This window comes from Ursus arctos, unplaced genomic scaffold (assembly GCF_023065955.2).
Source record: "Ursus arctos isolate Adak ecotype North America unplaced genomic scaffold, UrsArc2.0 scaffold_25, whole genome shotgun sequence".
Classification (NCBI taxonomy): domain Eukaryota; kingdom Metazoa; phylum Chordata; class Mammalia; order Carnivora; family Ursidae; genus Ursus; species Ursus arctos.
The window spans coordinates 39,038,417-39,053,129 of record NW_026622930.1 but is presented as its reverse complement, the minus strand read 5'-3'; the positions used below and the strand labels follow the sequence as shown (position 1 = coordinate 39,053,129).

Sequence of the window (14,713 nt, the reverse complement as noted above, 5' to 3'; positions counted from 1 at the left end):
TTAAGCATTGACTCTTGATTTCAGAGCTCAGGTCATGATCTCAGGGCTGTGGGATCAAGCCCCAAGGTGGGCCCCATGCTGGGCATGGAGTCTGCTTGAGATTATCTCTCTCCCTCTTCTTCTGCCCCTACCCCCCCCCCTTAAAATTAAAAATAAATAGTTCTGGAAAAACTGCACACCTGCATGCAAAAGAATGAAATTGGACCATTTTATTACCCTATGCACACAAATAAACTCAAAATGGATTAAAGACCTAAATGTGAGGCTGGAAACCATAAAATTCTTAGATGAAAACATAGGCAGTAATTTCTTTGACATCAGCCATAAAAACATTTTCCTAGATATGTCTCATTGAGCAAGGGAAACAAAAGCAACAATAAACTACCGGGATTACATCAAAATAGAAAGTTTTGCACAGTGATGGAAACCATTAACAAAACAAAGGCAACCTACTGAATGGGAAAAGATATTTGCAAATGATATATCTGATAAGGTGTTAATATCAAAATATATATAAAGAACTTTTACAACTCAACACCAAAAAACCCAAATAATCCAGTTAAAAAATGCACAGAGGATATGAAAAGACATTTTTCCAAAGAAGACATACAGATGGCCAACATGCACACATGAAAAAATCCTCAACATCACTAATCCTTAGGGAAATGCAAATCAAAGCCACAATGAGAGATAGCAGAATAAGAGAATCCTAAGCACACTTTGTCCCACAGATTCATATAGATAACATCCACATCAGGGCAAATAACCTAGTAAATAACCTGAAAAACGGCAGAACAGACTCTCCACAGCTAAATGTAGAGAAGAGGCCACACTGAAAAGGATAGGAAGGGCAGAGACATGGTGAGGAGCCAAACTGATCCATAGGAGGGAGGGTCATCACAGGCATAGAGAAGGGAAAAGAAAAGACCCCTACCCAGGCACCCCAGGCAAGGGAGACCCGCATTAGGAAGATGAATCCCCACAACATTGGCTTTGAAAACCAGATGGGTCTAACTTTGTGAGTTCTTACAGTTGGTTGGGCTTAACACCTGGAACTTTAAAACTCAGTGGCCTGGGCTGTGGGATGGGTAGAGAGCAATAGAAAACTGAGTTCCCACCCTTAAAGATGAATTACAACAAACAGCCCCACTGAGATACAGCATGGAAGCAGCAGTTTGAAAAATGCCTGGGGTAGACAGGAAGGAGATTTATTTACCAATCTTAGAGCATGTACTGTAGGGGCAGGGATCTTTGGGAGACTTCTCCAAGAACAAAAGAGCTGGCAGGCACCATTTCCCTTCCCAGACCCCCAGACTAGATACACAGACACCTTCAAGAACCAGTGCAGCCTGAACACTCCTGCCTAGCTTGCTAACAGCACGCCCTGCCCTTATGCTGTTCCTCAAAGCTCCCCCCACCAATCTGGTGAGGCAGTTTTCTAAAGTGGCTCCAGGTCCCCTCCCACAGCAGACCAGCAGTGACCTTGCTGGCGCCTCATGCCCCACCCCCACATTCTTCTACAGACCTGCCCTTGGCAGTTCTCCAGACCACAGGTCCCCTCCTGCAGCAGACCAGCACACTATTTTCTAACAACATGCACCCACCTGCATTCTCTTGTAGGCCCATCCTTAGCAGGAGTCCATCCAAAGCAGTGCCACAAGCTTGGCAATGTGCAAGCATCCCTGATTGAGGCCAGCACCATTTCAAAGAGACTCCTGTCCCAGGGAGAGGGGAAGATAACCATACACATTTGTCTGATTTAGACCCCAGCAGTGGGCTGGGGACAAACATCTGGTCTGACTGCAGGCCCCACCCACCAATGAAAGCTTCTCAGAGGACAAGACAGGGATAGCACCTTACAGTTCAGGGCTACCACACCTCAGGCAAATGCCTAGTCTGACTCAACTCAAGCCCCAGGTGACCCCAGACTGGCTCACTAACAGCACAGGGACCAAGTCCTGCCCACAACAGTCAGAGAGTGCCAGGCAAACATGGCTCTACCACAGAAGTTGGGAGACACCCTTGAGGCACCAATTTCTGGCAAACAGGGGACACTGCATTACAGGACCTCTTCTTCAGAAGGCCACTATTTTCAAGAGCAGGAGATATAGCTGATATTCCTGACACATGGGCACAGACACGGAGAGTTAGTCAAAATAAGGAAACAGAAGAGTATGTCCCAAATGAAAGAACAGGACAAAATCACAGCAAGAGAGCTAAATGAAATGGAAATAAGTAGTAGGCCTGATAATATAAACTAATGGTCATAAAGATACTCACTGGACTTGAAAAAAGAGTGGAGGACCTCAGTGAGACTCTCAACAAATAGAAAACAAAAGAGAATCAATCAGAGATGAAGGACTCAATAAATGAAATAAAAAATACACTAGAGGGAATAAATAGTATATTAAAGAAAGCAGAAGAATATATCAGTGACCCAGAGGATAAAGTAATAGAAAGCAATCAAGCTGAGGAGAGAAAAAAAAGACTAATAAAAATGAAAATAGATTAAGGGAACTCAATGATACCATCAAGCGTTATAACATTCACATATAGGGATCCCAGGAGAAGGGAGAGAAAAGGGGGCAGAAAATTTATTTGAAGACATAAAAGCTGAACAGATCCCTAATCTGGGGAAGGAAATAGACATCCAGATCCAGGATGCACAGAGAATTCCCAGCAAATCAACCCATGGAGGTCCACACAAAGACATGGGGTAATTAAAATGGCAAAATGTAGTGATAAAGAGAGAATTTTTAAATCAGCAAAAGAAAAGAAGGTTACATACAAGGAAAACCCCATGAACCTATCAGATGATTTTTTTCAGCAGAAACATCACAGACAGATGGGAGTGGCATGATATATTCAAAGTCTAAAAGGAAAAATCCTGCATCCAAGAATACTTTACTCAGCAAGGCTATCATTCAGAATAGAAGGAGAGATAAAGAGTTTCCCAGACAATCAAAAGTTAAAGGAGGTCATGACCACTAAACCAGCCTTACAAAAAATGTTAAGGAGGATTCTTTGAGTGGAAAGGAAAGACCATAAGCAGGACTAAGAAAGTAGGAAGCACAAAAGTATATCTATAAAAATCAGTCAAGGGATTCACAAAATAAAAGAATGTGAAGTATGATACCATATACCTTAAATGTTGGGGGTGGGAGGGAGAGTAAAAATTTAGTGCTTTTAGCACTTAATTTGACCATCAACTTAAGTGACCATCAACTTAGTATAAACTTCTATATATATAAGAAGTTACATAAATCTAATGGAAACCACAATAAAAAACCAGTAAAAAATATGCAAAAAAACAGAAAGGGATCTGAGTATGTCATTAAAAAAGCCAGCAAACTGTGAAAGAAGCAAGCAAGAGAAAAAAAGAACAGAGAAGAACTGCAAAAACAACTATACAACAAGTAACAAAATGGCACTAAGTATATACCTATCAATAATTACTTTGAATGTAAATGGACTAAACACTCCAAACAAAAGACATATGGTAATGGAATGGATAAAAAGAAAAACAAGACCCATCTATATGCTACCTACAAGAGACTCATTTGAGTCCTAAAGACACATGCAGATCAAAAGTGAAGGGATGGAAAAGCATTTATCATGCAAATGGAAGTGAAAATAAAGTTAGGATAGTAATATCTATATCAGACAAAATACACTTTAAAACAAACACTGTAACAAGAGACAAAGAACCATAAAGGGAATCATAAACATAAAGGGAACAATCCAACATGAAGGTATTTGTAAATATTTATGCCCCCAACGTGCCATCATCCAAATACATAGCAAACAACAACAAAAAAGAAAATAAATAATAGTAATACAATAATAATAGGAGACTTTTACACCCCACTTACATCAATGGATAGATCATCCAAACAGAAAATCAGCAAGGAAGCAGTGGTTTTGAAGGACATATTGGACCAAATGGATTTAACAGATATATTCAGAATATTCCATCCTGAAACAGTGGAATACATATTCTTTCCAAGTGCACATGGAATGTTCTCCAGAATAGATCACATATTAGGCCACAAAACAATTCTCAGAAAACTCAAAAAGACTGGAATCATACCATGCATCCTTTCCAACCACAATACTATGAAAGTAGAAATCAACCCCAAGAAAAATCTGGAAAGAACATATATACGGACTTAAATAATATGCTACTAAATGATGAATGGGTCAACTAAGAAATCAAAGAGGAAAAAAAAATACATGGAGACAAATGAAAATGAAAACATAACAGTCCAAAATCTTTGGGGTGCAACAAAAGCTGTTCTGAGATGAAAGTTTATAGCAATACAGGCCTACCCCAAGAAGATAGAAAAATCTCAAATAAACAACCTAACCTTATACCATAAGGAGCTAGAAAAAGAAGAACAAAGCCCAAAGCCAGTAGAATGAAGGAAATAAAGATTAGAGCAGAAATAAATGAAATAAAAAACGAGAAAAAAACCACACCAGAACAGATGGATAAAGTCAGGGAGATGGTTCTTTGAAAATGTCAACAAAATTGATAAACTGTTAGCGAGATTCATCATAAAAAAGAGAGAAAGAGAACTCAAACAAAATCAGAAATGAGAGAGAAGAAATCACAACCAACACCACAGAAAACAAAGGATTGTATGAGAATATCATGAAAAGTTATATGCCCACAAATTAGACAACATAGAATGGAACATTCCTAGAAACATATAAGCCCCCAAAACTAAATCAAGAAGAAATAGAAAATTTGAACAGACTGATTACCAGCAATGAAACTGAATCAGCAATCATAAAACTCCCAAAAAACAAAAGTCCAGGACCAGACAGTTTCACAGGTATATTCTACCAAACATTTAAAGGAAGCGTTCATACCTATTCTTTTCAAACTATTCCAAAAAATAGAAGATGAAAGAAAGCTTCCCAATTCATTCTATGAAGCCAGCATTACCCTGATGCCACAACCATGTAAAGACACTACAAAAAAAGGAAATTACAGGCCAATATCTCTGATGAACACAGATGCAAAAATCCTCAACAAAATATTAGCAAACTGGATCCAACAGTACATTTTAAAAAATTATTCACCAGGATTCAAGTGGGATGTTCCTGGGATGCAAGTGTGGTCAAATATTTGCAAATCAATCCACATAATACACCATGTCAACAAAGGAATGGAGACAAACCATATGATCATTTCAATAGATGCAGAAAAAGCATTTGACAAAGTATGACATCTATTCACGATAAAAACACTCAACAAAGTAAGTTTAGAGGGAACATACCTCAACATAATAAAGGCCTTGTATGAAAACCCCACAGCTAACATTATACTCAGTGTTGAAAACTGATAGCTTTCTCCCTAAGATCAAGAACAAGACAAGGGTGTCCACTCTCACAAGTTGTTTTTTTTCTCCACATAGTACTGGAAGTCTGAGCAACAGCAATTAGACAAGAAAAAGAAATAAAAGGTATCCAAATTGGTAAGTAAAAATTTCACTGTCTGCAGATGACATGATACTCTATATAGAAAACCCTGAAGACTCCACCAGAAAACTACTAGAACTGATAAATGGATTCATTAAGTTAGTAGGATACAAAATCAATATACAGAAACCTGTTGCATTTCTATACACCAATAATGAAGTAGCAGAAAGAGAAATTAAGGAAACAGCCCCATTTATAATTGTACCAAAACAACAAAATACCTAGAAATAAACATAACCAAGGAGGTGAAAGGCTTGTACTCTGAGTATAAAATATTGATGAAAGAAATAGAAGATGGCACAAATGGAAAGATAGCCCATACTCATAGATTGGGAGAACAAATACTGTTAAAATGTTCATACTACTCAAAGCAATCTACAGATTTAATTCAATCCCTATCAAAATACCAATAGTATTTCTCACAGAACTAGAACAAATAATAATAAATTTGTATGGAACATCACAAGACCCTGAATGGCCAAAGCGAGCTTCAACAGAACAAAACTGGAGGTATTACAATCCCTCCTTCATGATATACTACAAAGCTCAAGTAATCAAAACAGTATGGTACTGGCACAAAAATAGACATATAGGCCAATGGTACAGAACAGAGAGCCCAGACATAAACCCACAATTATATGGTCAATTAATCTTCAATATGCAATAAAGACAGTCTCTTAAACAAACAGTGGTAGGAAAACTGGACATCTACATGCAAAAGGATGAAACTAAACTACCTTCTTACACCACACACAGAAATAAACTCAAAATGGATTAAAGACCTAAATGGGAAACCTGATACCATAGAAATTCTAGAAGAGATCACAGGTAGTAATTTCTCTGACACCAGCCATAGCAATATTTTTCTAGATATGTCTCCTGAGGGAAGGGAAATAAAAGCAAAAATAAGCCATTAGGACTACATCAAAACAAAAAGCTTCTGCAAAGGAAACAATCAGCAGAACTGAAAGACAACCTAATGAAGGGGAGAAGATATTTGCAAATGACGTATCTGACATACGCATATTAATATCCAAAAATATAAAGCACTTACACGACTCAACACTGGAAAACCAAGTAATCCAATTTAAAAATGGGCAAAAGACATGAACAGAATTTCTCCAAAGACGACATTCAGATGGCCAACAGACACATGAAAAGATGCTCAACATCACCCATCGGCAGGAAAATGTAAACCAAAATCACAATGAGCTATCACCTCACACCTGTGAGAATGGCTAAGATAAAAAAACTCAAGAAACAACAATCGTTGGCGAGAATGTGGAGAAAAAGAAGCCCTCGGGTGCTTTTGGTGGGAATGCAAATTGGTACAGCCACTGTGGAAAACAGTATGGAGTTTCCTCGAAAAATTAAAAATGGAAATACCCTACAATTCAGGAATCATACTACCTGGGTATTTACCCAAAGAACATGTAAAAGCGAATTTAAAGGGATATATCCACCCCTTGGTTTACTGCAGCATTATTTACAATAGCCAAGATATGGAAGCAACCTAAGCGTCCGTGGATAAATGAATGGATAAAGGACAGGTGGTATATATATATATATACATATATATATAAAATATACATATATACATACACACGCATACACAATGGAATATTCCTCAGTCATAAAGACAAATGACATCTTGTCATTTGCAATAACATGGGTGGACCTAGAGTGTATAATGCTGAGGGAAATAAGTCAGCCAGGGAAAGACAAATACCATATTGACTTCACTCTTACATGGCATTTAAGAAACAAAACAAACAGAAAAAAGGACATAAACAAAAAACCAGACTCTTAAATACAGAGAAAACACTGGCAGTTGCCAGAGGGGTGGTGGATGCCAGGCTGGGCACAGGAAATAAAGAGGATTAAGAGAACCCTCATTGTGATGAGCACTGAGTAATATACAGCACTGTTGAATGATTACACTGTACACCGGAGACTAATATAACACTATATGTTGATTACACCTGAATAAAAAATAAACAAACTCCAAAGCTGATTCATGGAAATTTTTTCATAAACTCCGGGAAGCAAGTTAAGACAAGTTGTTGAAACAACTTCATAAAATAGAATATACTTTGCTATATGAACAATTTTATGGCAAAAATCAGGGAGAGGGAAGTGGAATTTATTGAGGCTTTTTTCAGGGAGGATTTACTATTCCTTGAGGAGAAAAGAATATCACTTTATGGATTTTTCAGAATTTTCTACTGAATTCTGTATTTGGTTCTTAGTCATTATACTGCTATAAATTGCATAATCTTTAGTCATTGTATAATCCTCACTAGCAGAATCTTACTAAGAAAATGCAATTGCATACATGACATCCTTATTGCGGCTCTTCTCCTTCATCTTTCTCTATACCCACAACATGTTAAAAGTTACTTTTGATACCAGTGCATCTCAAAAAATTGAACGTTTCTATTTTTAATTGGCCAACTCTACACACATATGTTTATCATGAACTACTGATTATATATTTAAAAGGTAGTAAATGTCTCTTTAGCTTCTCTCATTTTATCCGCTCCCTCCCCACCTCTGCAACCTCTGTGCACTTACCCTGGTCTTCGCAGGAAATTAACAGAATAACAGATCTCAAAAGAACCTTAGAGAGCAATCTCTACCTTAAATAAGAAAACTGAGGCCACCCAATGATTTTCCCATGATACATGTTAGTTGCGTCTAGAGTCTCTGTGTATACACACACACACACAATTACAGTTTATATATATATCGGTATTCAATAAAAGAAAGAAGAATGAATGCATTGGCTCTTTACCGTGTTGCTAAAATATCTTGAGAAGTCTTTTGCCATTTGCGAAATGTTATCATTTAGTAAATTCTGCTCCTGCTTTTGTGCTATAAGAGAAAAAATAAATATCCACAATGTTTAGTTTAAAAAAATGAAAATAAGGCACATGCTTAATTTTAAAAGTCATATACTATTATAGGGCTTATAACAAAACACAGAAGTCAGGTGCTTTCCAACATAGTACCCACCCTTATGTTTGACTCCTCAGAATTAACCATTTTTTTTCTATTTTCTTAATAAATGCTTATAGGGTTATTTCTTGATTTGTCATTTTAAGACAGTTTCTACTTTCTTCCTAATATAGAAGAGAACACAGAATGCTTACTCCCATCCCTATGTTCCCCACCCACACTTACAACCTACCTCCATGTTTCCCCCTTCTGACCTCTCCATAAAGTCATGTTTTTTTTAAATGAATTTTAACTATTTAGGTCATTATGACAATGTAAATATTCATGGATGAGACAAATGGTGTTGTCTAATTATACCTACTCTCCTGTATAATTTTTTGTTTTTCTAGGAGTTAAAAATAGCCTTGTTCTTACTTGTTTAGTTTTCCGTGTACACATTAATTTGTCAAAATCTATAACAGAATCGTAAAATCTTCCCAATATTACTTCTCACATGGTCACGCACCTTAGGTGATCTATCAGCCCCACTCCTCCTCCCTCCCCCATGGCCTTCTGGTTTTGTTTTTCTCGAGGCCTGCACAGCTGAACACCTGGGACTGTCCTTTGTGTCCCCCTTATGTTGGACTTCTGTTTTCTGAATTTCACATCCTCCTCTTTTTCTTGATTTATTCCCTCTTTGTTGAAGCAAGTTTTGTACTAACTTCCTGAGACAGAATAAATGAAATATCTTGAGATCTTATATATCTGAATGCATCTCGACTCTATATTTTTACTTGACTAATAGTTTGGATGGGCAGCTAGTGCTGGAAACTATTTTCTCTCAGAATTTTGAAGGCAACGTCTCCTAACATTTAATATAATATTACAGTTAAGAAGTCTAAAACCGTTCTGATTCTAATCTTTTGTGTAAGATCTGCTTTTTCTCTCCAGAAGTCTTTTTCTCCTGAAATCCCAAAGTGATGTTACTTAGTGTCTTCTCTTTCAGAAATTGCTCTGGGGATTTGATGGGCCTTTTCAAATAGGAAACTCATGTTCTCCAATTCTGAGAAATATTTTTGTATTATTTCCTGGATAACTTTATCCTTTGCATTTTTTTTCTCCTTTTTTCTGGCTTTCCTGTTAATTAGATATTCAACATCTCAGAATAGACTTCTAAATTTCTTACTCTTTTAACTTGTTCTTCAGCTCCTTATTTTTTGTTCTATTTTTAGAGAGATTTCCTCAACTTTTCTTAGAATCCTATTAAATTTTAAAATTTTGGTTGTTATATTTTTCATTTCTAAGAGTTCTTTCTTGTTTTCTGTTCTTTAAGCATCTTGTTCTTTTTTCATAAATGCAATATCTTTTTTCTCTACAACTTTTAGATATATCTTCTATAATACATAGTATATTTTCTATAATATGTAGAGACTATAAATACTACATTATGTATAATATAGAGAGAATATATAATCTCCTAGACTATATCTTCAAAAGTATTCTTATATTCTTTGTCATCTACGTCATCAGCTTCTGTTTTTCTGTATGCTTTAGTCTCTACCTTTCATTTTGGAATTTTTCCTGAGGTGTCTGGTGATCTTTGATTGTCTAATCTTATCTAAGCATGAGGCACTGAAAGTTTCAGTTCCTGGGTGGGCTTGCTGTACAGTGATCAGGAAGGGACCAGCCATTTTGTTGGGGGATCCTCAGATGTTAGATTATGTGGGGCTTTTCTCTGAGACTGTTAGGTTTCCTTGGAGAAGAATCCAACCAACCCCCTCCTTCTTCAGAGTGGGGAAGAGGATTACAGGACAGTCCCACACAATGGGCTGGCAGGCTTCAGCAAGCTGAGCAGTGGAATGGGGGTCTCTGTACCGCATCTGTCTTCTACCCTCAGTCATATTTGATATTCTGCAGTTTAGAATCTGTTGAGCCAACTTCTCTACCACCATTGGGAGGCAGAGTCACTCCACTACACAGAAGAGGGCATCTGACCTGCCAGTCTCACTGCTTGTTAGAAAGATTTTCAACCAATCTTCAGCCCCGTGACTCATCTCAGCTTCACGGTATCAGGGTCCTCCAATGCCCAAGACTTGCCAGATCCTGTGGAGAGAACGTCTTGCTTTCACGGTGTGTCTTCTTTGCAGGCACTTGCTATTCAGATTTCCCTCTTGGTAATACCTCTATCCAATGACACCTTCTAAAAATTTGTTGATGTTCATTATCTGTGGATATCTTCTCTGCCAGTCTCTGTACCTGTGAGTTTATAACTTTTTTCCCTAAAAAACATCTTTTATACCCATTTCTTAAATGAAGTTTCATTAGGGAGCAAAGACAGATGCATGTTTGACCCATCACATTTAACCAAAAGTCATTACATTGTTTTTTATATGTACTGAGCTGATTTCATCCTCTGTTTAAGTCTCACTGCTGGCAGGTGAAGCATATTTTCCTACTCTCTGGACACACTGCTCTTCTGTTCCCTTTTCTACCTTTCTCTTGCCTTTCCATCTTTTCTCTACTTTCTTTCGTATTTCTCTCTTTTCTTGGCTCAAGAGAATCAGAACTTGCAATATATGGCAATACGTCGCTTACTTTCATACTTATCGTGTTTCTTACATCCTCCTTCACCTTAGCACAAGAAGGGATGGGAGGAAAGGTTGGGTGAACAGAAAATTGGGGATGAAGTACATGTGTACCATGACTCTTGGTAGAAGTAGCAAAAAAACAACAACAAAAAATCTACATGAGTTAACTAAATGAAAATCTGGCAAGAAGTGGAAAATCAGTGGAGGAATGGCAACCAGACCAATTATCTAAAGTGCTTATTCTTAAAACCTTACATTCTTTTTGTAAAATTTTTTATTTAAATTCAATTTAATTAACATATACTGTATTATTAGTTTTAGGGGTAGAATTTAGTGATTCATCAGTTGCAGATGACAGCCAGTGCTCCTTACTTCAAGTGTCCTCCTTAATGCACATCACCGAGTTACCCCATCCCCCAACCACCTCCCCTCCTGCAACCCTTAGTTTGTTTCCTAGAGTTAAGAGTCTCTATGGCTTGTCTCCCTCTCTGTTTTATTTTATTTTTCCTTCCCTTCCCCTATGTTCATCTGTTTTGTTTCTTAAATTCCAAACACGAGTGGAAACATATGGTATTTGTCTTTTTCTGACTTACTTCTCTTAGCAAAATAGCCTCTAGTTCCATGCAGATCATTGCAAATGGCAAGATGCCATCCTTTTTGATGGCTGAGTAATATTCCTGTGTGTGTGTGTGTGTGTGTGTGTGTGTGTGTGTGTATCACATCTTCTTTATCCATTCATCTGTCGATGGACATCTGGGCTCTTTCCATAGTTTGGCTATTGTGGACACTGCTGCTATAAACACTGGGGTGCAGATGTCCCTTCAGATCACTAAGTTTGTATGCTTTGGATAAATCCCTAGTAGTACAATTGCTAGGTTGTAGGGTAGTTCTATTTTTAACTTTTTGAGGAACCTCCATACTGTTTTTCAGAGTGGCTGCACCAGCTTGCTTTCCCACCAACAGTGTAAGAGGGTTCCCCTTTCTCTGCATCCTTGGCAACGTTTGTTTCCTTAGTTGTTATGTTTAGCCATTCTGACAGGTGTGAAGTGGTATCTCATTGTGGTTTTGATTTGTATTTCCCTGATGCCAAGTGATGTTGAGCATTTTTTCATGTGTCTCTTGGCCATTTGTACCTCTTCTTTGGAGAAATGTCCATGTCTTCTGCCCATTTCTTGACTGGATTTTTTGTTTTTTTGGGTGTTGAGTTTGTTAAGTTCTTTATAGATTTTGCATACTGGCCCTTTATCTGATAAGACATTTGCAAATATTGGGGCACCTGGGTGGCTCAGTAAGTTACGCATCTGCCTTCAGCTCAGGTCATGATCCCAAGTTCCTGGGATCGAGCCCCACATCGGGCTCCTTGCTCAGCGGGGAGCCTGCTTCTCCCTCTCCCTCTGCCTGCCACTCCCCCTGCTTGTGTGTGCGCTTTGTGTCAAATAAATAAATATTTTTTAAAAAGACATTTGCAAACATTTTCTCCCATCCCATAGGTTGTTTTTAGTTTTGTTGACTGCCACAAAACGTGGGTGATTTGAAGAAGGATGAGGCACAGACAGGTTAGCTGTGAAAGAAATGAGGGAGCAGCGACAACCACAAAGGAACGCAATCGTCCGAAACGGCTACAGCCTCGCGTATTTATTGGTGATCAACAACCAAAGACAATCAAGGGTAATCAAAGGGAGTCTTAAAGCCTACAGTACATCAAGGTTGAGTAAACAAAGCCAAGCACATTCTCATCTGTGTTTGTACGGACCCTGCGGGTTGAAGGCAGGAACAACCAGGTATCTGGGTGGGCGGTGTTCAGCCCGGAGCTAGCTTAGGCGTTCCCGGCAGCTCGTCCTCTGACGGCTGTGCCAGATCCCGGGGGCTCGTAAACGTGTTTTTCTCCAATGTCTTTAGCATTAGCTCTCGGCTGGGGGCCACTGCAGCTGACTGTTTCCTCTGCTGTGCAGAAGCTTTTTATATTGATCAAGTCTCAGTAGTTCCTTCTTGCTTTTGCTTCCTTGCCTTTGAAGACGTGTCTAGCAAGAAGTTGCTGTGACAGAGTTCAGAGAGGTTGCTGCCTGTGTTGTCCTCTAGGATTTTGATGGTTTCCTATCTCGCATTTAAATCTTTTGTGCATTTTGAGTCTATTTTTGTGTATGGTGTAAGAAAGTGGTCCAGTTTCATTCTTCTGCATGTGGCTGTCCAGTTTTCCCAACACCATTTGTTGAAGAGACTGTCTTTTTCCACTGGGTATCTTTTCCTGCTTTGTCAAAGATGAGTTGAGCATAGAGTTGAGGGTCCATTTTTGGGTTCTCCATTCTGTTCCACTGATCTATGTGCCTGTTTTTGTGCCAGTACCACACTGTCTTGATGACTACAGCTTTGTAATAAGAGCTTCAAGTCCAGAATTGTGATGCCTCCAGCTTTGGTTTTCTTTTTCAACATTACTTTGGCTCTTCGGGGCTCATAATCTTATATTCTTAAAATTCACCTTCCTTGGCAATTACCACTATTCACTTTAAAATATCTATTTTACATTTCAACATAACGGGTTTCCATATAATTATATCTTTTTGACACATACTGTTTTGATTTCTATCCCCACACTGGGCAGTCTGCTTAAGATCCTCTCTCTCTCCCTATGCCCCTCTCCCAGCTTGTGTGCTCTCTAAAATAAATAAATCTTAAAAAGAAAAAGAAACAAAAAACACTCCACATGGTAGCAGTTAAAGAAGTTCTTTTTACCTTTACAAAGTACCGAGAGAAACCATATATAATACAGTTGCTACTAATTCTTAATTTTGAAGTCTTTAAAAGAGAAAAGGAAATATTTAACAAGAGCAACAAAGACTGTGACGTAGAGGAGAAGAAATTAGCAGATGAGGCAAAAATTAGAGAAGAGGGAATTAAAGAGGATAGGAAAAGTTTAGAGAATTTCACCATTGGTCTGCAATTGATGACCCCCCCTCCGCCCCCTTGTGTTAGAAAACAACAGTGACATTCTTACCTGGGCTTAAGGTCAATTGCTAAGAGCTTCATACATACCTGTAACTATATTACTGAGCTCTTCAAATTTTCCGCTTTTGCTTTTGTATTCTTCTTCGGCCACTTGAAGTTGTGGAAGACACTCGACTAGTTCATCTTCCTTTACTTTATTATTTTGCGTTTCCTTAACAAATCTTTTCTTTAAAGAAAAAAAAGCCAATTGTGAGCACAATTTTGGAGAATTTACACAATTTACACTCCAAAGTAGAATGTAAGTTCTTGAGAGGGAGAGTTCTTAGTGTCCTTTTATCCTGAGATGCACATAAAAGTATCTGCCACATACCAGGTATTTGAAAAATATTTGTTGGATGATTGACTGACTCGCTGGCAATCTATAAAGTTAGGAGATTAGATTCCATAGGCTCTGCAAAGATCCATTCAGTTCTCTGGCTCTACTGCTAAGATTCCATTAATGCTACCCTAAACATCTATTTGAGAAAATCTTAGTTGATCATATTTTATGGAAAACAATGAAAACAACAACGAGCAAAAGTGTGGATGCAAGTAAGAAATGGGGAGGGGGTAGAAATAATTACATATATTACTAACTAAATGGGCAAAAAGTGCCCCAGCCAAAACATGACGATGCCTGCTTAATTATTCAGGTTTTATTTAGTTTCAAAGGGAATAATAGTTGGACCTCTCTTAGAAAGTCAGGGTGGGTTTAATGG

General features: G+C 38.1%; 1 protein-coding gene across 1 annotated transcript in view; it reads right to left on the bottom strand.

The window, feature by feature from the left end:
- CCDC175 (coiled-coil domain containing 175) overlaps positions 1-14,713 on the bottom strand; it is a 73,468-nt gene that overhangs the window by 12,968 nt on the left and 45,787 nt on the right. Inside the window, exons 14-15 of the mRNA XM_057318558.1 lie at positions 14,043-14,181; positions 8,282-8,361 (exon numbers count right to left, since the gene is read on the bottom strand). Of these exons, the coding sequence (XP_057174541.1) occupies positions 8,282-8,361; positions 14,043-14,181 (219 nt within the window). The remainder of the gene's footprint in view (positions 1-8,281; positions 8,362-14,042; positions 14,182-14,713) is intronic.